Below are 26,285 nucleotides of genomic sequence, written 5' to 3' on the forward strand. Positions count from 1 at the left end.
TCTCAATGTTGCCCTATTTGTTTGTGTCCCTCTTTCCCTCCCTCCCTCCCTCCCTCCTAGGTGTGCTTGTTGCAGGAGCAGGTGTGCCACGGGGAGGAGGCTGCCAGCACTGCGGACGGACAGATCTCCACCCTGAAGGAGGCGCAGGACAAACTGCTTGAAGAGCTGGACGCCACCCGGGCTCGACTCAGAGAGACCAGCAACCTTCTGACCGCTCTGCAGGTGGGAACACGCACTTCCTGTTGGACAGGATATGCAGTGCATGTGATCTCGGCCTCACCAGGCAAAGGTTGGGTGTTTCACTGGGATCCCCAGTCTGTCCTCCCTAAACCCTATTGCACCGAGATGGGAAACACACACACACACACACACACACACACACACACACACACACGCGCGCGCACAAACACTCTCCTGGGACGGGTATTACAGTCGCTTAGTAACTGGTTACTCAGAAGTCATCTTTGCAGGTTGCAGAGCCCCTCATCTCTCTAAGTAGGGAGCTGGGCGCCCTGTTCATGTGGTCTGACGATCGACAAGATGCTCTGGACCTTCTTTAGTCAAAGACGTGCACCACACCAAGCTGCCATCCTCCCTGGCTTTGAAAAGCAGTTAGCTCGTCACACGGGTGCACGCAGCGTCGGCCTCGGAGCATCATTGATTTAGTGCGACAGCGTGGGCCGCGGGAGAGCAGCAGCATAGGCGAGACGCACTGTGTGCACGAATCAGAGCGTCCGTACTCAACGTCTGGAAATAGTCTGTCACGTTTCTAGCATGAACCAGCGTCGGGATAAATTTACTGAAAATGAAAATCATTTAGAAATATGTTTCTTTAAATGCATTCACATAATTACACTATAATTGAGGTACCCCTAATTAGGATACATTTATTATACTCCACTATTACAAAATAAATAATGGGCTGTAAACACAATGAATATATTTTTTAAACATTGAATTACTTTAATTAAAGATAATTATGTTTTACTTTGTTACCCCCTTATTTAGCAGTGTGTGGGTGTTGAGGTGTAAAGTAAGCCATTATGTTGCGTTGTTCTAGGTCAGGAAGTTGTGTTCCTTTTAAAGACATTTAGTATGTCAAGGATTGAATGGTTGTCCTAGGATCTGTAGTGAGGAGATAAGGAATGCACAGTGTTGGTCCTCGCCCCAAAATGAACACGATGAGGAATGCATTTTAAGCTTGATAGAGAGAGATCTCCCGCTTCAGGTCTGCTTCTTGGTCCAAACTACCACTAAGGCACCTGTGCAGACAGAATATTTAGTCTGTCAGCACAGGTGAGTTCCTCTAATAGAGTTAACTTTCTCACTGTATACTGATGTCTCAGCAGCTTTTCTACCAAGTTCAGCGTCTTTGGTGGCCATGGTTTGGTGCTAATTTGAATTTGCTCTAACTTCAGACACTTGGGCACAATAAGATGCTCTGCAAGGCAAAAGTGTGGATCCCTATTGGCATTAAAGTGTCAGTGAACCCACTGATTCAGCTGGAATTCAAACACTTTCAGATTTGTGTTTTGGGTCGTGTTTTGGGTTGAGAGTTCTAGGAAGGAGGGGGGCTTGTTATCCCCGTGGTTATGAACCATGGCAACTTTGTGCTACTTTTTTAGTACCGTCGTCGGGTAGGAGTGTGTGGACATTAAATAGGCCATTGCTCAGCAGGAACTTCACTATCCACACACACTGTAGTGTTATACTGTAGGTTCCTGGAAAGCCTAACCCTCTCTCAGAAGCAATCATCAAAATCAATGAATAACCACAACAAGCTCCACTGACGACAAGAAAACCACATGTGTTCTGAGCAGAGTGGAATGTTCACATAGTTGAACGCTCACATATTACTGTGTTGACGATCAAATGAACATCTTACCACATTTAAAGGGTTAGGGTTAGAAAATAAATGAGTTTGGCTCTGAAAGATGTGAGGTACTCTGTATTGGCAGGATTTATGCCGATTTATGCCGAATTGGCATTCACACACACCCTATTCACTACATTCCTGTTCATTGCCTCTTCATTATTTATCAAATAGTAGTTAGCTTTGGAGGGGCATTGTTTTTCGCTTTGTGTTGGCCCATGCTCCATCTTCTCATCTATCACATTTTTAGGAAGTAGTTGCACTGCGTGATATAAAGTGAGTATATGCAGATAATCTGGGTGTTTTTGTTGTGGGATAGCAGTAAAATGCTTCGTTGCCCTCTCTTTTGAATAAAACAGGGTGTTCTGAATTCCTCCCTCTCCCCTTCTGTTTTTTTTTTCCTGTACCTCAGGGGGAAATGGAAATGCAGAAGCGGCACCATGAGGCTAAACTCATCACTACACGGGAGGAGGAGAAGATGAAGATGGACAAGATGGCCCTGGAGCTGGAGCTTAAATGGACCGAGACACTGAGGTGAGGTGGTGGCTCTCCCTGCTCAGTGGCTGTGTTCACGTGTTTCTCTGTGGGTGTCCTTGCCAAGTGTGCCAGCAAGCAGTCAAACAAGAGCATTTCCCTCCGGATGCATTTGTGTGTGTGTGTGTGTGTGTGTGTGTGTGTGTGTGTGTGTGTGTGTGTGTGTGTGTGTGTGTGTGTGTGTGTGTGTGTGTGTGTGTGTGTGTGTGTGTGTGTGTGTGTGTACACGTATGCACTCGCTGTCCCTCACGCACGCGTCCTCCTTCAGGCAGGAGTGTAAGAAGCTGCGGGAGGAGCTGAGGGAGGACCATGAGGAGGACAAGGCCGCGGCGCTGGCCCAGCTGGCCAGGAGCAAGGAGCAGGAGCTGGGGTGCGCCCGGGAGAGCTGGCAGAGGAAGGTGGAGGACCTCCTGGAACAGGTGATTCATTTTGTTGGGCTAGCCCCCGTCAGCCCCACACTGCAACTGAGCAAACATGCGATGGACACACAAGTTGTTTCATGTTAGAGTCATGATGAGCACAAAATAATGTAATTTTAAAAAGTCTTAAAGGGGTAGTTCGGAATTTTGGACATTGGACCTCATTTCCGAGTGAAAAGCCAGTGTGTTATTTATCATTGGAGACTATTTTCAACACTTTTCATTCAGTCCTTCTAGTTGCAGAGATCGCTGGTGCTAGGCTAGTGCAAGTCGATGGTTTCTGCTAGCCTGCCAATCAAAACAGTTTTACCCACTCAACAGTACACCCGAGGCAAACCAATTATAACGCCAGACTATCGATGTAAATGTCTGTGTTGATAGAATAATGTTACAAATAAAACTACCCTTGCAACGCAATGATCGCATTACATTTTCAGGGACTACTTTCTCAGCAGTGGTGGAATTTAGCGGTGGACACCTAGCTAGTAGTAGGTGCCTAGGTAATATCAGTGAGCCGCTGCCGTAGCCTGCTTCTATCTACAGGGAAGTATAAACTAAATGCAATGTGATGCAAGGGTAGTTTTATTTGTAACATTATTCTATCAACACAGACATTTACATCGATAGTCTGGCGTTATAATTTATTTGCCTCGGGTGTACTGTTGAGTGGGTAAAACTGTTTTGATTGACAGGCTAGCAGAAACCATCGACTTGCACTAGCCTCGCACCAGTGATCTCTGCAACTAGAAGGACTGAATGAAAAGTGTTGAAAATAGTCTCCAATGATAAATAACACACTGGCTCACTTGGAAATGAGGTCTGATGTCAAAAATTCCGAAATACCCCTTTAAAGTCCAGACTTCTTGAACACTGGGTGTGGTTTAGGAAGGCGAGCGCTGCTCCAATCAGTGTATGCACGTGTAGAGCAGTGGCTGATCAGTAGTCAAGACTGCACTCTAACAAGGGCGGAACGGCTGCATGTGGTGGGAATGAGGTCACGGTAAGTCAGGAAGAGCAAGAAAAGAGGAGTACTGCTGATTGACCTGTGGAGGAACTATGGATTTTCCATTGTATTCATCCTATTGTAAAGACAGATAGACTGGGTGTAGAAGAAGGGACATAGACGATCAGATGGGACAGTGGTGTATCGCCACTCTCTTCCACGCCTTCTTATTTCTTTAACTTGTTTATTTACCTTAATTTTATTTACCTTAAACCCTTTGTTTCCTTTTTCTAACCCCTGCCTTATGGATAAATTGAAACTTAAATGATAGACAATAAAGTAACAAGATTTATCTAGCTATCGAGCTATTAAAGATCCCATGCCATTAAAATCCCATTTTTCCTATTGTTTGTTAAATAACATAGGTCAGAATAAGTTTGTGACCTGTGGTAAGTTTGAAATCTATGCAGTTTGTCTGCTGTATGCAATAGCCAATGAAAGGAAAAAGGCAGAAAAAATTAGCCATCTGGATAAGGTGACACTGCTACGTAGCGTTGTCAAATTGTTATTCATGGCCCTGCCCACTTGGTTGGTTCGTAACCACCCACAGAAATTCTGAAGGAGTCGAGATTGAGCTAGTGCTAATACATGTACGGAGTAGCTGCTTAAAGGTCTCATTCCACACCGTTTATTACTCCTCCTTTTGAAATACGATAGGTCACACAGAGTTAGATATGCATGCTGAACGTTTAAACGTTCTCCTACCTCGATTGCCTGCATTAGCAAATGTAAGAAAATAGACGCAGAAACGAGAGGATTCGAAAAACTTCACAAACTGACGTCAGTTGGTATTCATGGCCTCGCACAACTTTGGCTTGCGACGGCCCACTGGAAGACAGCATGGAGTTTGTGCCTGTGCTATTTGTGGGTATAACGAGATGCAACGTTGCGTCTCTTGACCAAGAATCAAGAGTTGGGGAACAAATGGTTGGATCGGACATTACCACTATTTCAGCATTTACGTGGCTCGGGCACGGTGATTGAATACAGAAAGAAGAGCCGCCTCGGGGCACCACGGCGGCCGGAGCTGAGCTCCCGGGCGCGGTGCACGGCAGCCGGTCCCCGCGGTCGCGGTCTCCCGGCGGCCATGCCCCGGCCGAGTCATTTGCATCTCATGAATAAGAGCCAAAATCGAGTTGTTCTTCCCCGCCCACCTCCACTACCACACTAGAACAGTGTGAAACAGGAGCACCACAGCATTATTTTCACCAAAACCGACTCACAGGGCATTTATTGCTACTAGTGACCACAGCAAAATTAATGAAAAAACGGTGGAATGAGACCTTTAAAGCAAATTGCTTCATCGGATGGCCAACCCATCCAATGAAGCAATTTGCACCGCTGACCAGCCTCGAGCAGAAGTCGGCTGACTCATGGACCAGAACCCTACTCCCCGGGAAAGCTAGTAATGGACCACAGCATCGACGCTAAGAGGTATGCAGCCCGAGTGTGTCCGCCTCAATTGGATCATCTAATGGCATTTTTGGAACCTCACCAAGTTGCACATTTATGCAGCAGGGCCGGTGGAAGCCAAGCCTTTCATGATGTCAGGAGCAAACATGCCAACGAATAACCCAGACAGCACAAAGTGTCTGCAACCACCTGGCCCAGAGATGTCGAGTCCTTGAGGGGGTTCCACAACCTCAAATAACCACTAGTAAAGGACCTTCTGGGTTAACCGTGGACTAAATAGCAATACAATCGTCTGGTTTGAACCAGGCTTTACTGATCATCTATCTACTCAGTAAGGACCTGAAGGAAATGACCGCTGGCGATCAGGATGTCGGCTCTCTGATCAAACAGCAAGAACGCACATGACTCAATTTGAAATCGTGACCTTGCCAGACCAGATTGCAGGACAGTGACTATACTGCACTCCCTGAAGCCAGAGAATGAGCCGCCTTCAAAGAAGAGGTACAAAAAATGCTACAGATGGGACTCAGACAGCGATGGGACTCAGACAGCGCTCAACAGTTGGTGATCGACAAACCACATTATGCAATGGCTCTGGGAAATGTCAAAACATTTCCATATCCAATGCATAAAGAGTGTCTGGGTCCCATCAAGTAGTTTTGGAAGGTGTGGAGGTGAATCTTTAATCATGAAGAAGACAGGAATACTGGTGAATGACCTGTGGATGAACTTTAATTTCCCCCTGACAACAGCTATCGTAGGAGCGCTGACTGGAACAGATGGAGTAAGCCACACCATTACACCTACAGAAGGATGCCTGGGCCATGCCCCCCGTTGTCTCAGTACTACATTTCCCTTGACTCCTCATTTCTCCCAACACTCTGTAACTTATTGTTATTGCAATTGTGTGGGTCAATTTTTTTTGTTAATTATTAAAATATAATAATGGATATATATATTAAACAGGGTGTAGAATTTTTGTTGGGATTGTCTCGTATTGTGCCCTTTGAAATTATCTGATTGTTTAAGTACATAAGTAGTTCTTATAAGTTCTTATAAGTCTTACAGTCAAAAATGCTAGTATAATATATAATAATACTCTTCGATGCACCGCTCCATAAGCTGGTGCGTTCATAGACTGTTTATTCACAAAACACGTCGGCCCCTCTCTCCCCCCAGATCTCCCTGTTGAAGCAGAGCCTGGAGATGCAGCTGTCCCAGTCCCAGTCGTCCCTGCAGCAGCTGCAGCACCAGTTCAGCCAGGAACGGGAGCACCTGCGCATGCAGCTGGACGAGCTGCAGACAGAGCACAAGCGGCGGCAGCAGCACCTCCAGGAGACCCACCACTGTGCCCTGCAGGACCTGGAGCACGTCCGCCAGCACGACCTCAAGGTAGGGGGCTCTCTGCCGCAAGAGCCAGGCTGGTCCCGCAGCAGGGGGGACCATTGGGACCTGCATCCCATTAGCATCAAGCCCTGGCAAGAATGGGAATCTGTCATATGTCATTGTTAAAATGGTCGGTCCATTCATTACATTCACAGTGGCGTCTTACTGGTGCACCTGCCAGGTGATGCGAGCAGCCTGAGCTGAAAGGTGTGACTGCCGTGTGATACACTAATGCCGCTTTTCCACCGACAGTATCAGCTCGACTCGACTCAACTCGCCTCGACTCGACTCGGTTCCAGGCGCGTTTCCATCTAAAAAAGTACCTCTTCAATGTGGGCGGGTCGTAGAAAAGAACCTCTCCACCATGGGCGGGTCGTCATTAGGTTTTAATCACGGGAGACGCGATTCCCGGGAAATATGAATCTGATCAAGACTATTTCCTGATTCCCGGGAAAGGTTATGATGGGAAATAAAATAAAATAAAAAGCGCAATGACTGTGCGTCTATTGTTGTCATACGGTAACGTTGATGGAGGCAAAACTCGAGCCCTGGGAAAGGAACGACACTAAAACGAAACAGCGAAAAGCTGATCCGCCGGTCCGTGGACTCCAGCCACGCCGGACACACACAACCACGCACAGCCTAACTCTAGCCCCGGGAAAGGAGCGACACACACGGCGAAACGCTGATCAGTGTCCCCCTCGGGAGCGGGTTCGTGGACTCCAACCACGCCGGACACAACTTAACTTTGAGTGATTATTCCCGTTTACAGCCGCTGGCCAATCAGTTACCAGCAGCCTGTTTACGTCACACAAAAGTACCTACTCAACTCGCTTGGAACCTCGACGGAGGTAGTACTAAAAAAAAGCCAATGGAAACGCAAAAAAGGCATGGCGAGTCGAGTCGAGTCGAGCTGGTACTGGCGGTGGAAAAGCGGCATAAGGGCCCTATCTTGCGCTCGGCGCAATTGACTTTCTACACCGACGCATGTGTCGTTGCTAGTTTGCACCCAGCGCAAAGCTGATTTTCCCCTGCAGCAACCAGGCGCCACTACAATTGGAGAGGTGTGTCTGTGAAAAATAGGGGTGTGTTCCGGCGCAAATGATACTTGATGCTATTTTACCGATCTAAACATTGTGCCAGTACAATTGCGCAACTGACCGGGAAATACCTAGTCTAAAGTCAGTGGCGGATAGCGCAGTTGGTGTTGCTATTTTGACGTGCCATGGCAGGTCGGAACTGCAACATACGCTTACACACACACGTAGGCTATACACTGCACAAACATGCAAACGATTAGGCTGATTTAAATGTTATGATGTCAATGATTGTTCATATGAGTGAAACTGCATAGAAATAGCATAGATTGTGGAAACTTTTTTTTTATATAGGGGCTGCATGAATGAACACAGTAGAGTAGGCTATGCCATGCGTTTAAATAATAATAACAATAATAAACTCGAGCAAAGTATATTCCAGCCTCCCAAAACAAAATCTTGTGTAACAGCTGATACAGCAGTAAGTTATACTTTTAAATCAATGCATCTGCAAACACCATACAGCAAACACATATTTTCTTTACACAGACATCGTTTACAACTTAAACTTAAACTTAAACTTACAAGCCCATATCTTTCGGGATTGATGAAGATTTGATCGTGAGAAAACATAGTTTTACCCCAAGTGAGTGTTAAGAGTGTAAAGAATGAATGAATGCGGGTGATGCTTGGCGCGCGTGTGTGTGCGCACCCATCTGTTTAAACACACGCAAACTAAACACGTAACACATAATACAGTCTATGGCGATGTGTATTAACAGGGGGACACATGCATATTATGAACACATATTATGAAGTTGATAACGATAATGTATACAATACTGGTAACAAACAATGTTTGTTAATGTATTGCCACATATCATTACATAGACCCACAGTTGCGGCCACAGGACCGCGTCCGCATATCATATATGTGTTAAGTTGTCTTTGCCGCAATTTACATGACAACTCAGTGTTTCTGGAGTTGTAGAAGAAAACGCTATTCCATGTGTGAATTATGCCTATTATTTGGCCATAAACTGAGCCATTTGAAGTTTGAAATTCATGTGGTCATGCATCTGTCTCAGCGGAGAATGCAAACGCGCTGTCAAAATATCAACTCGCCAAGTCAAATGCGCTGGCTCTTAAAGGGGATGGGAGATGGCCCTCTCATTGGTTTATTGCACATTACGCCCAAAACACACCTACAGGTTTCAGACCAACCCATTTTAGATTTGCACCGGGCGCAAAGCTCATTTATCTCGCCATCATGATAGCAACAGCGCCATAGAACCGCCCACAAAGCTAATCGACTTTGCACCTTGACGTCTGCGTTTGAGACCGTCTAACTAGGGCCCTAAGCGTCTATAGGCAGGAGGCAGGATGTCAAGCTGTTTCCCGGCTGGATGTGACTCCACTTCGATGATCATGACATCATTGTTGGTGCCAGGCAGGGTGTCCCATGAGTATTGTACAACAGACAGTCCTCTGGCTGAAAACTCTGTTAATTAGAATGGGGCTTGTCAGAGAATGATTTCAGCAGACAGTCAGATAACGGTGGAATTATTATCCAGGTACTGAGTTTTGAGTCTAATAATGAATAACGGGTAGAGAGAAAATAAGCAAGTTCTCTTTTAGCTAGGCAACGTCTAGCAGTTCACATATAATATTAATTTACTTTGTGCCTTATTTGAAGCGTCAGCTAATTGGGTAACATATTAGAGAACCATAAAAGTATATCTTCCATCGTTTCCCAGCCCCACACAATGACAGCTTTATGCATGCTGATGAAAGGAAAAACAAGTGGTTCCTTTCTCAGTAGATCTCCAAAGACCGTGGTTCAGCATGTGCTCTGCTCTGAAGGTACATGCACACTGTCCTAGACAAGGCTGTAGCACGGCGAGCGTGAGACGGGACCCAACTCTACCCATCAGGATCAGTCGGTTCAGGCAGGATGTTCTCAAATACTAGCGGGATCTGGGTCAGGTTTGAATTTTAGGTTGGATTTCCACATTAATGATTTAATAATGATGTATTACTTGAGCTGACTGTGCCTGCCACCATATGAGCCAATTAAAATTTCAGACCCGGCTAATTTCTGACAATCAGGGCATCTCTTCCAAGCTTGTGTAAACCAGACCAATAGTGGCTATTCATAAATCAATAAAGTGAACCGTAAAATAAATGAATTAGGGCTAGATACCATTACACTAAAAATTATATTATGGAAAAAAAATATTGAGAGAAAATCTATCTAAATCTATAGAAGAAAGGGTAAAATAGGGATCATTTCATGGTTGAAAGTACTGGAAATTTTATTATTTGTGTAATTTATTATTTAAAAGTATCTCATTCGCTTGTACAGTTGATGGACTATCCAAACAGCCAATGAAAGCTCTAGTAGTTCGGTGTGGTAACCAATCGGGAGCAAAGATTGACGAGCTCAGTCTTTTTCTTTCTTTCTGCCATTTAAGATGATTGTTGTGATTGGATCAGCCAGCCATCACCACACACACTCAGAGAGAGATCTCCTACATGGCAGCATGGAGCACCAGGCCATGTATCCGTATCTGCAAACCTTTTCAACAACCTCACCCTTTGTCCAGTAAAATTCACCTAGGTGGCGTGTAGCAATTGAAATTGTTACAATGATAAGTGTAGAGCTGCGCTAAACATTCCTCTCGTGTGTAAAAATTACATTGGAAGTTTATCTGCAAAATTAGAACTATTTGTGAAAGTAAACTTGTTTTGTTCTTACTGCACCCCTATGTATGCAGCCCCATTATGGGTCAGCTACAAAAAGGAGACCCTGCGCAAACTTCAGGTAGCATACAATGACTGTCTGAGGATACTACTGAAAAAGCCAAGGAGTAGCAGTGCTAGTAAGCTCTTTTGTGACTCAGGGCTAAGCACTTTACAGGCTCTCTTGAGGAACCTGATGTTTAAGTTTATGTCTCGACTTGATGAGTCACAAAACTGTATTATAATGATGCTCACAAGCCCCAGGTGCAGCTCGGTCAGATATCAATCATATCTGTGGAAACATTGGTATGGGTGCCTTTTAAGACTCTTATGAATAAGAGTATGTTTGTATGTGTTTATGTATCTATTGTTGTCTATTGGGTCTAGAGCCTGTAATAAAGTTTATATATTTGGAAACAATGTACTCGCAGAAATTGTGGTTTTGACTGACTGGTGTTACCTCGACAAGCGTCTTCAGTAAAAACAGAGCATTGCCCCGCTAGCAGTTAGCCTCACAACTAATTGCCTCAGCTCGTCCATAAAATCAACCATCCGCGGTTTTAAGCTGCTGTAATTAACACAGATTTCCCTTGCCGAGTTTTGTACAGTAAAAGGTAATGCTTTAAATGATGGCATAGCATTTTATGGGTAGCAACACTGAAACAAAAGTCTGGCTGATGGATCTAACGCCCAACTAATGCTAGTGGTTTAAGCTAAGCCCTGGGTTAAGCTAGGCCAAGATGGAGCATGGGAATCGATTGGACGCTAGTATTAGTATTCAGTGTGCGAGAGTTGACCATTGATGGTAGAGCTAGATATCTTTATTGAATAAAAATATATATGATTTCAAATAATGCAATACATGAGGTGAATGTAAATGCATGTGATAATCCATGAATGTGATGCAATTGAGGTTAATGAGTTCAGTTTATAGATTAGTTATTTTGGGTATATTCTGCAAGGCCTGTTTTCATGGGCTTGATTTAAGTGTTCTTTGGAGCCTGGGTTTCGTTCTGGCCCTGCTTTGCTCTGTTAGAGCGGTGTGGAGCACAGACAGGCGAGCCCTCTCGGGGCTTTCGTTAGGACAGATCCCTGTTTCCACCCACGCTTGACTACTGGGAAGCGGATCCTGGGGAGCGTGTGTGGATGGTGGCTGGTTTTAGCAGCCTCACCTGGTCCGAGTCAGACTGATTGGACTCTGGGGCTGGGTGAGGCTGTACACATGTAATCAATGTGCAAAAGGCTACATCAGCCATCACCACACACACACTCTGCGAGATCTCCTGCATGGCAACATGGAGCACCAGGTCATGTATCATGATCTGCAAAACTTACAATAAACCGGCTTCAACATCACCACCCTGCGTTCAGTGTTTGGAGGAGCCCAGAAAAGCCACCATGTGACGTGTAGCATGCCCATTGCTACACAGAGTTTGGTACTGTTTGTAATGAAGTGTATTGATGTGTGATTATTATGATATTGATAGGTGTAATGAAGTGTATTGATGTGTGATTATTATGATATTGATAGGTGATAGTTTGAATATTGATGTCATTATTTGATTGTATTATACAATTTTGCGGTTTAACCAATTTATAAGTTGGTTATAATAAGTTAAAGAAAATAGAGAGAAACTTGAATGAGTGGTGCTGTTGAAGACCATATATGATTTGTATTTTTTCTAAAAATACACGGAAGAGAAGGAAGAGAAAAGGAAACCCAATCCATTACCTTTTAATTATAAGATATGCCTCTGTGGTTTATTTTATCTGTGCATCCCATCCCACTCCTGAGTGAGTCATTCATCTTCTGATAACGGGTCCCCACACATATTCATATTGTCCCCAGCGTGGCTTATCTTGTTTCCGGTGATCCACCTTGCCTGTCAACAGTGAAATGAAACAGTGAAATGAAACAATGAAATGCAAATCTTGTGAATGGCAGAGAAACGTAGTGAGAGGGAGGGGATGTGTTTTTAGCTTCAGTACATCTGTTTTCTTCCATTCTTTTCTGCTCTCTCTTTACAATGCTTAAATCTTAGCTACAGCTAAGATTTCTCCCTGGATGCATTCATACATGGATGACGTCCTCTCTCATTGGCGGGATATTCATTCTTTTTAAACCAGGCCAAAAAACATCTCTAACCTAGGCTTCTACTAATAATGGATCAGGGATTAAATAAACATGACTGGACTACATTCAGTGTTCTGTCATTCAGAAGAGCGCCCGTGTGTTTTCCAGACCAATGCTTGTGAACAGCGCTAGTGTTGCTGTTCATTTGATCAAAACTTTGCACAATGTAACGTGTGTAGGCTACAGTGTGAGCCTTGATATTGTCGCCTTGTGACAACTCCACCTCTTCTAAACAGTCGTGTGCAATCCAATAAGTGACGACTCGTCTTTATTTCTGACAGGGTCCACCACAGTGTTTTTCGGAGTTCAGCCATGTTGGATTCAAAATGTCGGGTCTAATTCAAGCTCTGAAGCACACACACAAAGGTTGACTGTGTGTATGCGAGTAAAACCCTATACCCACAAAGAGGCCGTCGCACACACAGGAATGACACGGGAAGATTGTTACTAGTGGCCTACTGCCCACAGAAACACAATGTTCATGTTTCCTCCACAAATATCTTTGGTTTACGCAGAAGGCCACCTGTGAGAGCCCAACCGAGAGCTGCATGATATGTATGCTACCTTAATATGAATGGTTGATTGCATTGAATTGTACCTCAATCTTTTCTATCTCTTTAATTTCTACTGTTTCTACCATCCTGTACTTTGTGCTCCTGTCTGAGATGAATCCAGTCCCCTCTTCTCTCCTTGGGCTCACCCTCCTGTTGTTCCCCTGTCTCTCTTGGGGCCGGTCAGGACGTGGAGGAGCGTCTCCGCCACCAGCACCACGTGGACCTGCAGTCCCTGAGGGAGGCTCACCGGCACAGCCTGGAGACCCTGAAGCAGCAGTCGGAGCAGGAGCTGCAGACGCTACGCTTCGAGCTGGAGGACGAGGGCAAGGCCATGCTGGGTAACGGGCCCCACCAAAACACAACTATAGTAGAGTCAGAATCATAGTACTGATATTAAAGATGCAGGCAGCGATTATCGGGGGGGGGGGGGGTTACCTTCCTGTCCAGGTCTAAGGTAGAGTTCCTGAATCTTAGATGTTCTGGTAGGCCTGGGCAATAAAACAATAAATGATCGTATGGTGATAGACTTTTGATCAATATCAATATAGGCTCTCTTCTCTCTTTATCCACTTCATGCCTTGGTGGCACATAGGGCCTCAACAATCAATATAGGCAAGGCAACTTTATTTATATAGCACTTTTCATACACAAGGCAGACTCAAAGTAAAACATGTTCAATATATATATATATATATATCAATAAGAGACTGGGCCACCAAATCTAGCAGCTGGGTTTGTTACATAAACACGGTTCCATACTTATTCACTATATTTGAGTGTTTTTCATTGTTGTATCGTCATTGGAGTATTTATCAATAAAGAACAGTAGAAGGTCATATTAAGTGTTAAACAGAAGTGTTTAAATCCAGCATGGTAATTCCTAGTCTTTTTAGGTCATTAAAATGATCAATAGTTATCGATATCGATCAATATGATCAAGTTATATCGTGATATGTCTTTCAGCCATATCACCAAGGCCTATGTTCAGGTCATGAGCTCAGTGGGGAATTTTTGAGATCGAATGGTGGACTTTTAATTGCTTCGACCCACCGGTTGCAATGGAATGGCTCAGCAAGGAGAAAGTGCAATGTGTGATTAGTTGACAGTCTCCTTCTTCGTACATCCATACAAACGGTAGCCCAGCATTTCATCTTGACTCACAAGGGAATGTTTAAGCCGCGTTCCAATAAGATATATAAAACACCCCCTCCTACACGCACTCTTATCACACTGCCTAAAGCGCGGCCTCTATCTTCACATAGAATTGTAGCTGTGCAAATGAAAAAAGTTTGCGAGTGGCTTGTAAACACAGAATCGAATCTTGTGGATTATTTTGTTTGTGTGCACTATTGGGAGAGAATGACCTAGCCAGGGCAGCCAGGGTATGCACTTACTTGTGTTGAACAAATCAAAAGATACAGCTATGGGAGTTGCTAAACACATATATAACAAATGTCCACAGCTTGCCAACTGCCTCATTTGGAAACGTGCCTACACAGTGAGAGGGTGTAAGCTGAACAAAAAATCATGACATCAACATAGACGATGTCAATAGATAACCGGGGGTCTTAGCAAACCGGCCAAATCCTCTAAACAGAGGATAATGGAAGTAACGCCACGTGATCCTGAAAAGGGCATGGACCCCTGTTCAGACATGAGACGGCTTGAGTGTTGGGGGTTTAATAAAGACAGCAGACAGAATCAGGTCAGAAACAGGCATTGGGAGAGTCAGGCATGCAACTCACTGATGATCAATGCTTGGCACGAACACGAGCTCAACATGAAAAACCTGGGGAAGACAGACAGGATGTGTTCCGCTTGGTTCACTTGTTCCCCATCCCTCTCTAGGGGGAACCAGGCCAGCAGAACCTGCCACGTCACACAGCAGTGCCTTCAAGGCACCCAGAGAGGAGTCTGTTAGGGGGGGAATGGGTTACCTGGGCAGCGGGAATAGGGCGTGGCAGGGGGGAGCTGACACAGCCCTGTCAGGCACTGTCAACCCACAGGGGTTGATTAATATGTCCCATTTTGACATATTAATGTGTCCGATTTTGACATATTAATATGTCACAGTTTGACATTGATGAGTTAGAAGAGCCAAATAATCAGTAATTATTCACAATCGCAGATGTGTTTTTGAAGTGGTATTTAGAAGATCTGCTACATGTTTTTTTCGTAGTGGCTGGTGTAGTAGATGCACAATGATAGCTTTGTCCCTGGGGTGTTCCCTGATTGGTCTGGATTATTATGAATTTAAAATTGGGAGTCAAGAAGTCAACAGGAGTTTATATCTGTCAGATAAGCAGATAAATGTCTGCTTTTAACAATTCCCTTGAACCACTTCTAATCTCCTTTTCTTAACTTTTTTTTATTTCTTACTCCTGTCAGCCTCCTTACGTTCGGAGCTGAACCACATCCACGCGTCGGCCGTGGAGCACATGAGGCAAACCCACCAGCAGGAGAGCACCGCGGCCAAGCTGGAGCTGGAGTCGGCCCTGGAGAACAGCCGCATACAGGTGAGCCTGGCCTTCATCTGGCCCAGTCACTGGTACCGCTGGAGCTCACCCATCACTATGAGTCACCCTGTAGCGCACCCTCACTATGAATCACCTTTAGCTCCCTCACTCTGAGTCACCCCTCACTATGAATCACCTTTAGCTCCCTCACTCTGAGTCACCCCTCACTATGAATCACCTTTAGCTCCCTCACTCTGAGTCACCCCTCACTAGGAATCACCCTGGAGCTCACCCCTCACTATGAGTCACCCTGTAGCGCACCCTCACTATGAATCACCCTGTAGCTCAACTATGACCCCACCCCTCACTATGCGTCACCTTTAGCTCCCTCACTTTGAATCACCCTTTAGCTCCCTCACTATGAGTCACCTTTAGCTCCCTCACTTTGAATCACCCTTTAGCTCCCTCACTTTGAATCACCCTTTAGCTCCCTCACTTTGAATCACCCTTTAGCTCCCTCACTTTCAATCACCCTTTAGCTCCCTCACTATGAGTCACCTTTAGCTCCCTCACTTTAAATCACCCTTTAGCTCCCTCACTATGAGTCACCTTTAGCTCCCTCACTTTGAATCACCCTTTAGCTCCCTCACTTTGAATCACCCTTTAGCTCCCTCACTTTCAATCACCCTTTAGCTCCCTCACTATGAATCACCCTGTAGCTCACCCCTCACTTTAAATCACCCTTTAGCTCCCTATCTTTCAATCACCCTTTAGCTCATTCACTCTTGTTGTTGATCAGATTCCTGGTTGCAGCTAGACACTGGTCCAGCCAGCCATCCGTTCCACCCTTTAACTAGTCAAGACCAATGCACCCAATCACAGCTCAAGCGCCTCCCCTGACTCTTGATTCAGGGGTTAGGGTGTTCTTCCAGGCTCTCTTGCTGGCCAGAGGTTCACAGCAAACAAGATTGGAAATCAAGGTTGGACTGTTCACTAAAAAAGTTATATTCTTGGTCATTTTAGGCAATTATGACAATCCAACGTTGAAATTATATTTAGCCAATATCTGCCTAATAAAACAATGTTCTATAGAACCATATAGAACACTAATGACACGTTAAAAGCCAACCGCAGTCCCCTCGAGATCAAACCCATTCCTAAATCTTGTATTCCGCCTTTTGTGCCTGAAGGTTTTTCCAAACCTTCAGGGGTTTCAAATGAAAAACGATTATTAGTCTGTGTCGATATTTGTTCAATAAAAAAATATGTTTCTGTAAAAATGGCTGTTCGATATGCCCTGTTCTTCGCACCCAGCCTACAGTTTGAGCATGTATGCTCTGTACCAGAAGCTTGGCAGACAACTCTACCAATCTGAGTGGGCTGTCACTTCTGGAGCCAGACAACACAGCATATTGCACCCGTAGGCTAGCTGCTAATGTGGGCACCCATGGCTGTTGTGTTCTCCAAAACATTGCGCTGGGGAGATTATTTAGAACATAATCAGCTCTGAATTAAATGCATGGTGAGGTATTTGTAAGGCTGTATTTTGCGCGAAGATACAAACTACTAGCCATACAATATCACATTTTATGGCTAAATAAGGAAGATAAAATGTTATACAGTTCTTTAAACGTTAAACCGTTTTAACAGTCCTCAGTAAAATTATATTATACTATCTTTGCTTGATTCATTGCAAACTAATGTCTTAGCTAATATTTGTTTTTGTTTTATTTGTATGTTCTGTCAATATGTGCCATGATCACAGCAACCCTATGAGGACTATTTGAGATGAGATTATTTCAAGATTATTTGAGATGAAAATCATGTAATGGCTCCAAACAAATGTTATAGGTTCAAATATAAACCAAAATTTACACCCAGAAATCTGGAACCTCCAGCAATCTTCAAAAACATACTGCTTTTATTTTTTTCCTCATTTAGAAAAGCTAGAATTCTGTATAACTATTATTTAGATATTACGCAATTGTATACATCCAGAGGTATTCAATCTGCCAGATTGTTTTGTGAGATGGATGGGATTTTTTAATCCATGAGTAAAAAAATGGTAGAAACGGTCTCCACCTGCCAGCTAACGCCCCTCCCGCCCCCACGCGTAGGAGCGTGAGATGTTTGCCCGCATCACGGAGCTCCAGGATGAGGTGGCGCGGAGGAAGAGCCACATCGCCCAGCTGGACCACCAGATCCACACGCTGAACGAGAACATCAGCACCCTCACCAAGGAGCTGGAGCTCAAGGGCAAGGAGGTGCTGCGCATCCGCAGCGAGGCCAACCAGCAGATCAGGTGAGGAGAAGGGGGACCAATCAGGAGGTCTGAACCACATTTTGTAAAGTGCTCTGCGTTTTGGTTAAAGGACATATTAGACCACCCAGGTGTGGTGTGATTAGCCGATACAAGCCGTTTTGAAAATCTGCCTCTTCTGACACATCCCTGTCCACCTAGATGTGTGACGGATAGATGAGCAACGTTTGCTACAGTCCACTGGGTAGGCTGGTAGACTGATCTATCCAGCACACATCTAGGTGGACACGCCCACTTGTGATGTCAGAAGAGGCAGATTTTCAAACTCACACTCACACCTGGTGGTATAATATGTCACCTTTAATGTTTGAATAGAACACATTGATCCGCAATAGAATCCATATTATGCTTAAATCTTATCGGTGAAAGGCGTGCATTATCTTTGATAACACCCCGGCTAGAGCCTCCTCAGCCATGACTGAACATGAACTAATGCCCTCCTCCTCCTCACGCCAGCCTTACATGAGCTTTGATTAATCTGTTCACTGATAACGTATAAGCAGCTAACAAGATAGAAAATGTAAGCGCTCACCTTGAAAAATCATAATTGCCTCCACTGCTGGTCCACTGGAATAAAAATGCATGTGAAATGTGCGGACGCAGTTGCTAAGAAGGATTGATAGAAGAAAAATAAGGTCAGCGAATGTCTGGGGGAAAACAAGATTGAGCTTTTTTGGGATGCAGTATTTATTGAGTTTAAATCTCAATGAGAAACTAATTACACACACGCTGGACTACTGGACGGACCCTAGACTGAGACTTAAGGCCCTGTCCCAATTCTCCCCCTTCTCCCCATTCCCCCCCTTCCTCTAGATTTGAGTCCTAACCCTAAATTTTGCACGTTCCCATGAAGGAGGGTGTCCCAATACTTAGGGGAGCAAGGGGGAGTGCTGTTTTTCCCTTAAAATCAACCCTTTAACGCTATCCAGCTCGGGAGCTGACTTGCAGCTAAGGGCACTCAAAGCAAGTGTTCTGGTTAAGGGGAGAGGAATGGGACTGGGCCTTAGAACGCGCAAAATCTAGGGTTAGGGCTCAAATCTGTGTGTGTGTGTGTGTGTGTGTGTGTGTGTGTGTGTGTGTGTGTGACGGCTGGTTTATGACTCAGCTGGTGCTACAGAGCTTTCCCCTGCCAGGTCGTACTAAGATCTCCTCTGTTGACTGCTGGACGAATAAGCTCAAACTGTATTCCATGTGAATCTCATTTGAACTGTGTTCAGGGATTAGGGATTAATTCTGCTTCCAGGAAGACAACAATTGGTCCGAGCACCTTGTTTTGTACTGACATGAAATCGGCGAAACATTTAAATCCACCCCTGTACATTTTTACGATTCGCAAGTGGCTGTATATCTGGTATAGACGGGATTATGCATTCCTAGTTGTGCTGTTATCGAAAGATAATGCATGAACCGGGGTTTAGTACAAAGGCTTTGCAAGCATCTACTCCTGGATTATCCCTTTCTTAAACCATAGCATTGTTCAACACCTGATTATTCATCCCGAGGGTCTTCATTATTAACGGGACACCTCTGCCTTAAAACTGTTTTAAATAAATGTGTTATCTATTAATAAAAAGCAAAACAAGTACTCAAGCGGAATATGGACTTGGACTTATGTTTATTGTAGTTAATAATTTAGCAACCAAATACCATATGTCACCTGGTTTTCAATAACATCTTTATGTCCCCCAAGATACACCTCACTATGCAAATAAAACTGCATAGTTCTTAAGAGCCACAAACCTGTGTCATTATGAAAGTGCACTTCCCCAATCTAGTAGATTAATATTGAGCATGGAAAGGCCTTTGCCATCTGTAATGGCCTGATAATAAGCTCCCTGAGGTCCATTATGAATAACTTAGGACGCTGTATGCGTAACATGGTGTAAGGGACCGCCTCATTAGGAGCTAATGCAGAATACAGGATTGAATGAAAACAAAATGTTCCTGTCCATTAGCATTGAACATTTGTGGACATGATGTGTATGTGTGTTACGTGTTGTTTTCCACACACAAACATGCGCGCACACACACACACACACACACACGGCAGCACAGAGTGAAATTATTTTTCTGTTACATAACGTCACTTTGAATCCTGGTAGCAGGGCTAAATATAGAGCCATAGATAAAAAGGATCAGAGAAGGGGAGATGTACATCCCTAAGGGAGAATGATCCAGAAGACTTTCTAATCTCTCTCTCTCTCTCTCTCTCTCTCTCTCTCTCTCTCTCTCTCTCTCTCTCTCTCTCTCTCTCTCTCTCTCTCTCTCTCTCTCTCTCTCTGGAGCTGTCTTTCCATACCTCTCATTTCCCCATCGTCCTTTGCAGATTACGTCAGTAGTCTACTTATTATTTTCCAGCAGGGGTTGGCCGTGTGTGTGTGTGGGTGTGTATGTGACTGCGTGTGCGTGTCTGTGCGGTTTTGTGGGCATGCAGCGAGATGTTAATCAAAAGCAATGACTTTGAATCAAAGCGCACAAGAATAAAGCACTTCACAGGTACGTCAAACATAATTGAGCCGGTCAGGGTAAAAGCATCCCAACCTTGGACACGGTCGGCCATTTCATCCGTCTCTATGGAATCCATCCGGTCATTCATCCATTAGCCCCAGGACGCTCCCTACAAAGTACTAAATCTCTATCTACAAAATGCTCACAGACCACCGAATACACTTTCTTTTCATTTCCGTTTTGTCACCAGTAATCATTTTAATCTGTATTTTAATTGAGGATCCATTTAAGGATCGGAAGAACAATGAGATAAAGAGTTGGCCTTGCGTTCGCCGTTCGTTCAGAAACCTCACTGTCTCCTGCCGTGTTCCCCACGCGCGTCTCTTCCAGGGTCCATGAGCAGGAGGTGACCAAGAAGCACGAGCGAGACCTGATCGAGATGCACGCCATCCACAACCGGGAGACCCAGAACATGCTGTCAGACTTCAACAAGGCCCAGGAGCTCCTGAAGGACAAGATCACCGCTCTTCAGATACTGTAGGTGCACAGCGCACGCTGGACGCATGCATCACACGTCTGTCCGCATGCTGTTCACTTGTGTGTTTAGATGCTGTGTGAAAATGTTGTGCAGGAGCACACCTCGCATATATTATAAAGATATTATAAATATATTTTACAATTTACACTTTCATAGATTCAAGCATAGTAAAGAATCTATGGATAGTCTCTTTGCCCTTTACGTGGCTGTATTGAACATTATTGTTGAACAATTCTTGAACATGGAATAGTTTGACATGTTGGGTTTTCACAGGAGATCATCAAATAAAGAAATACACAGTTGTATGACCTATACAAGTGTTTCTTTATTTGATTTCTCCTCCCACTCTGTCTGCAGTCGTAATGCAGTTATATCGTGTATAGTAGTATTATTAGCATTCTTTATGGCATCTCTAGAAGTCAAGTAATGCTATAGTGTGTCTCGGTTTGTCACATCCGAATGCGACATTGTATTACATATATTTCCCAGTATATCACATTGCATCACATTGCTAATGCGGGACCTTCTAAGAAGTTTGTATTGAATACGTTGTGTTCTCTGAATACTTATTTTGGGAAGTAGGGAATCAACACTACAGCACACTGAAAAGATTGAGCGTCTACTGCAGTCAAATAAATAGGACGATGGAGACAAGTATGAGATATAGAGAGATGAGACAGAGGAGATGCTGCCTTGGTAAATAAGCTGTTATGAATCCTGAACCACAGGGTGGAAGGAGAGCAGCAGATACAGAGGTTACTGTTCAATGCAGGGAAGCAGCAGTGGCATTCACGCGTAGGAGAGGGCAGAAGATCAGCACAAACTGAATATTCAGAGAATCTGATTGTAGAGGAAACAAAAAAAACTGTCAAGTTTGATCTCGACTGCAACTTCCTACCACAGCGAATGGACACTTTGGTTCCAAGTTATCATATTTGGAATGAGACTGAAGCATTGAGCATTCCAGTAGTTCTCCAGCCCATGGAGAGGGGACATCAGATCCAAATAAATCAAACCTGCCTCGCTGTTCCGACTCATCGCACAATGTCTGCATTGTTGTAGATTACTTAATGACTACTAAATCTTGAAGGTGCAAGAAGTGCCCTAAAATAATTGATGAGGTATGCATTTACTCGTTGTCGCTGCAATCACCAATTTATTTTCTTACGACCTTCGCCAGACATCTTTTCCCCATGAAGTATTCTACCTGTTTAACGCTGTGTGCACATTTGTGATTGCTGGCAAGAAGTATTTCATGAGCAGCCCTGGCTTGTAAATAATGAGCAGGGAGCAGTCAGAATCTAAACTGCTTCAAACAGAGGCAGGCACCGTCAACCACACAGTCAACAGATGCTCTCACTGTGCATCTCACTCACTAATAGCTGATGGATGGATACATAATTTCTAACAAATTGCACTCAAATGATAGCTCCTAAATCCTACCTACAACATCCCCCCTACTTAATCCCCAAAGAAAGCCATGGCTGTATGCTTTGTTCTTATACCTTTCACTGAGTTGTGTGTGTCTTCCTCCCCTGGCCCCTGCAGGCTGGAGGGGACGGAGGATAAGTTCAGGAACAGGGAGAGCCGTCCCGAGGACCTCCAGGTCATAGCGGAGCTGAAGGACATGGTGACCGAGAGAGAGGCTCTGGTCAAGAAGCTGGTGGTAGGTGCACGTAAAAGAGGGACGATATGGACGAGCGCATACAGTGTGTTGGATTAGTTAGCGCTAGTGACCATGAAAAGATATGCGCACGCACATACAGTCTGTCGGATAGGTCATTTCTATTGATGATGATGATGGATGTGAGTACCCATTTGTTTATTTTCCGACTAAACTCTGACTAGTGATAATTTAGTTTATTTTTTGTATCCATATTAAAGCTAGACAACTTCACTCAATAACAACAATACCAATCAATACTAAGTTTTCTATATATTTCCATGTATTTGATGCTGTATCTCTTCTCTTGTACTTTTGAGTCTGATACTGACCACATGGTTCCCCGTCAGGATGACAAGAAGTTCTACCAGTTGGAATTGGTCAATAGAGAGACCAACTTCAACAAGGTGTTCAATGCCAATCCCAATGTAGGCGTGATCAACCCCCTGATCAAGGTAAGCCCTGGTAGCTAGCGCCGCTAGACTAGGAGATGACGCTGTGGCAGACCCCCCTGCTCACAGGAGGGGCTGCATGGGGGGGGGGGCTCCGAGACACCAAGAAGGGAGGGTCAATCCTAATAACAAAATAAAGAAAGATTTATTTTTTATTATGATTAAATATCCATTGTATTTGAACCAGGTCATTCTGAAACAAAGCAGGTGGGTTTTTTAAGATGTGAAATCAGTCACTGCTCTTAGAGAAGAAGAAAATAGCACACACAGATGGATACTCTTGGAATTGTACTATTCTTGCCATCAGGTCAGTGCATCACTATTTATAATAAGTGGGGATTTTCATGTCATTTTTATCGTGTGTGTGTGTGTGTGTGTGTGTGTGTGTGTGTGTGTGTGTGTGTGTGTGTGTGTGTGTGTGTGTGTGTGTGTGTGTGTGTGTGTGTGTGTGTGTGTGTGTGTGTGTGTGCATGCTCGTGTGTGTGTGTGTATATAATTCCACCTACCTTTGCTGTTTTCAGAATCTTTCTGCCAGCTCTCTTTTGCTTTCCAAGCCATTTTGTTAAACGCCTGAGATGATGTTTCATCTCGTTGACCACCCATCTAGACTTTCATTCTTAAATTCCCAGTGTGACTTTTCACTGGCTTCACCAAAGCCAGACTAAGCTATGCCGGCCTCATCTCAAGCCACATCTCCATTTGCACCACGCAGACAGTGTGATGGAGTCTGCACCTCTCCTCTATCCCTGTTAGTGTCTAAGAAGTCTCCCTAGACCCCGTTTCCTCCTTTTTTATGTTTTCTCCTTCTTTTTCCATTTGAACCTCCCCCCTTTTTTGTTTTCTTTTCAAATCCCTCAATCTCTTCCCCACACACACACACACACACACCCCACCCACCCACCCGTCCTTTGTGTTTTCTGTGTAGCAAAAGAGAAAAACTGAGAAGGCAGCAGCCAGCCGATTCAGCAGCTCTTCTAACCTCAGGGCTTCAGAGGCAGGAGGCATGGGCTCGGGCCTGGGGAGCGCGCCGCTGTCCCAGGCCCTTCCCCAGCCCTCCCGGCTAGAACCCCTTCCCAACTCTCCCCTCCATCACCTTGAGCTCAACTCAAGCAAACCTCTCCCCCCGCCGACCCCTCCTACCGAGCCCAAGAAATTCATGAGGTGAGACCGACCTTCTCTGCAGGGCCCCCCCTCCCATCCCACCCTACCCACCCTCCCGTCCTTCCTCTCTTTCTCTCTCTCTCTCTCTCTCTCTCTCTCTCTCGCTCTCTCTCGCTCTCTCTTTCTCTCTCGCTCTCTCTCTCTCTTGCTCACTCTATCTCTCTCTCTCTCTCTCTTTCTCTCTATATCTCTCTTGTTCTCTCGCTCTCCCTCTCCCTCTCTCCCTCTCCATGCCTGTCATCCACCCACAGGCCTAATGGGTTTGAGTTGTTTAACCCTTCCAACTGAGTGCTTTTGAGTCATGGAGAACTCAGCCTCCTGCAAGACACGCAAAACAAAAGGGTTGAAGCCATATGAATGAACAGTACATCTAGAACAATTATTTAAAGTACCCCTTCACTGTTACTTAAACTCGGAAGAATGGCTTTGGAATGCAAAAGAAGCATGTCTTTGTGTGTTATTTTACCCATCACATGTCCTGCTCTGAACGGAGCTCACGTTTGGCATGCTAAGAAATGTCATTTGTTTCCATTTGTCAGTCCCTTGTTTTTTCCCTCTCGTTTTGACGCGTTGAACTGTGGGGTGAAAAGTTATTCTGCATCGTCAACGTCTCTCTGCATGATGCCAGAAGACCTTCCCTTTCAAACTCGATTTATTTTGCTAAATGTTTTTAAGTATTTTATTTCTTACTATTTTCTGTTGCAATGTGCATTCATGTTGTATGTTGTTATTATGAATGGCTAATCATTGTTGAACATGCATGTAGGAGCTGTCACAGTGCATGTGTGTGGGTGAACATATGTGCCTATTTTTATGAAAAGAGAATGTGTGTGTGTGTCCATTATTTTTGAGTGGGAACCGCATGCTTCATGGCTATTATGTAAATAAATGGCAGTTTCACATGTGCCTTCTCTTGTCTATATTTTTGTAAATACACTGGACCTGCATGCACACACACTTACACACAGCTAATGCTCATATAGGTTTTATTTATACGTCATCAGAAAAAAGTGCATCTAGAATCTAGATGCACTTTTTAAATAAATAATCTATTAACTTTTACCAAGTCAAGATACAGGTATAGATAGGTGAAGAACTTAATCTAGATTCTAGATTAAGAATCTTCACCTACCTATATACCTGTAGCTTGATTCGGTAAAGGTTAATCGATTTATTAAATACCCTTCTGGTGTACTTCTGTTAGACATTACACAAACCTCTCCAATGGGCCAAATTTTGTCAGGCAACACAGCCTAAACATTGGCAAATACCAACTTGTTTGCAGACCCATAATTGAGACGGTTTTGTTTTTGCTGAGGAAAGGCCATTTAATTCGTTGACTTCATTCACAATATAGATAACCACTAATATTTTAATGTCTTTATCCAATCCGATAGCAGCATTACTTGTTAAGTGTGAGCATGCCCACACACAGGGACACACACACACACATTTACACATAAGCAATAGCTCACTATATTTGCTCAATCACAAATACTAATTCAATTGAATGCACATTATGTAAAGGTTGTTGTGACAATGCATTGCTGTATTGAACTGAAATACAAAAAAATGAAAATGAACTGAAAATAGAAATGGAAGCTTGACAAAACTGAAAAAGTAAATTATTTTAGCTAATATCTCCAAATGTATGTGTCCTCAATATACCTGGAATTTTATGACGAGGCATCATGTTTTTGTATGGGATGAGGGCAATAGCTCTGAGCAGGGAAAGAGCAGGGGAAGGTATTCTTTTGGGAATTGAATTGGGTTACAGAGCAATAACAAAAAATGCTGAGACAGGATGGCGGTTAATCAATCCAATTCGATGTTTGGAGCTTTAAGCTCTGTTACAATTTATGTTAGACTTGAAAACTGCATAGGTAATTTATTCATAAGAAAACCAAATATTATCTGTTTATGTTTCTTTAAAATACCTAATTATTTTTACACTGTTTTGAGGTTTAGCCAGATACATTTTGATCTGAAATGTTGAGAAACGCAGGTAGAAAATCACTTGTAGTAAAGCAATGATTTATAATCCAGCAAATCGGTTCCGTTATGGGTTACCAATATGCAGCAATTTTCACTCACACATTTAAACACCACCAAGTTATGAAGCATGTTTCTTTTTTGTTGTTCAGTGAAACAT

The 26,285-nt window shown here is 44.1% G+C and overlaps 1 protein-coding gene across 2 annotated transcripts in view; it reads left to right on the forward strand.

The window, feature by feature from the left end:
* The window catches only part of fam184ab (family with sequence similarity 184 member Ab), a gene marked incomplete at both ends in the record, with an annotated part of 47,553 nt that overhangs the window by 20,834 nt on the left and 434 nt on the right, over positions 1 to 26,285 (forward strand). For both annotated transcript variants that reach the window (XM_084484118.1, XM_084484117.1), the window contains 11 exons: positions 61 to 222; positions 2,286 to 2,407; positions 2,676 to 2,826; positions 6,422 to 6,634; positions 13,280 to 13,433; positions 15,484 to 15,611; positions 17,669 to 17,853; positions 20,710 to 20,856; positions 22,406 to 22,523; positions 22,871 to 22,975; positions 23,898 to 24,133. In XM_084484118.1, coding sequence (XP_084340244.1) covers positions 61 to 222; positions 2,286 to 2,407; positions 2,676 to 2,826; positions 6,422 to 6,634; positions 13,280 to 13,433; positions 15,484 to 15,611; positions 17,669 to 17,853; positions 20,710 to 20,856; positions 22,406 to 22,523; positions 22,871 to 22,975; positions 23,898 to 24,133 — 1,721 coding nt within the window. The remainder of the gene's footprint in view (positions 1 to 60; positions 223 to 2,285; positions 2,408 to 2,675; positions 2,827 to 6,421; positions 6,635 to 13,279; positions 13,434 to 15,483; positions 15,612 to 17,668; positions 17,854 to 20,709; positions 20,857 to 22,405; positions 22,524 to 22,870; positions 22,976 to 23,897; positions 24,134 to 26,285) is intronic.

Source organism: Micromesistius poutassou (genome assembly GCF_964030765.1).
Source record: "Micromesistius poutassou genome assembly, chromosome: 19".
NCBI lineage: Eukaryota > Metazoa > Chordata > Actinopteri > Gadiformes > Gadidae > Micromesistius > Micromesistius poutassou.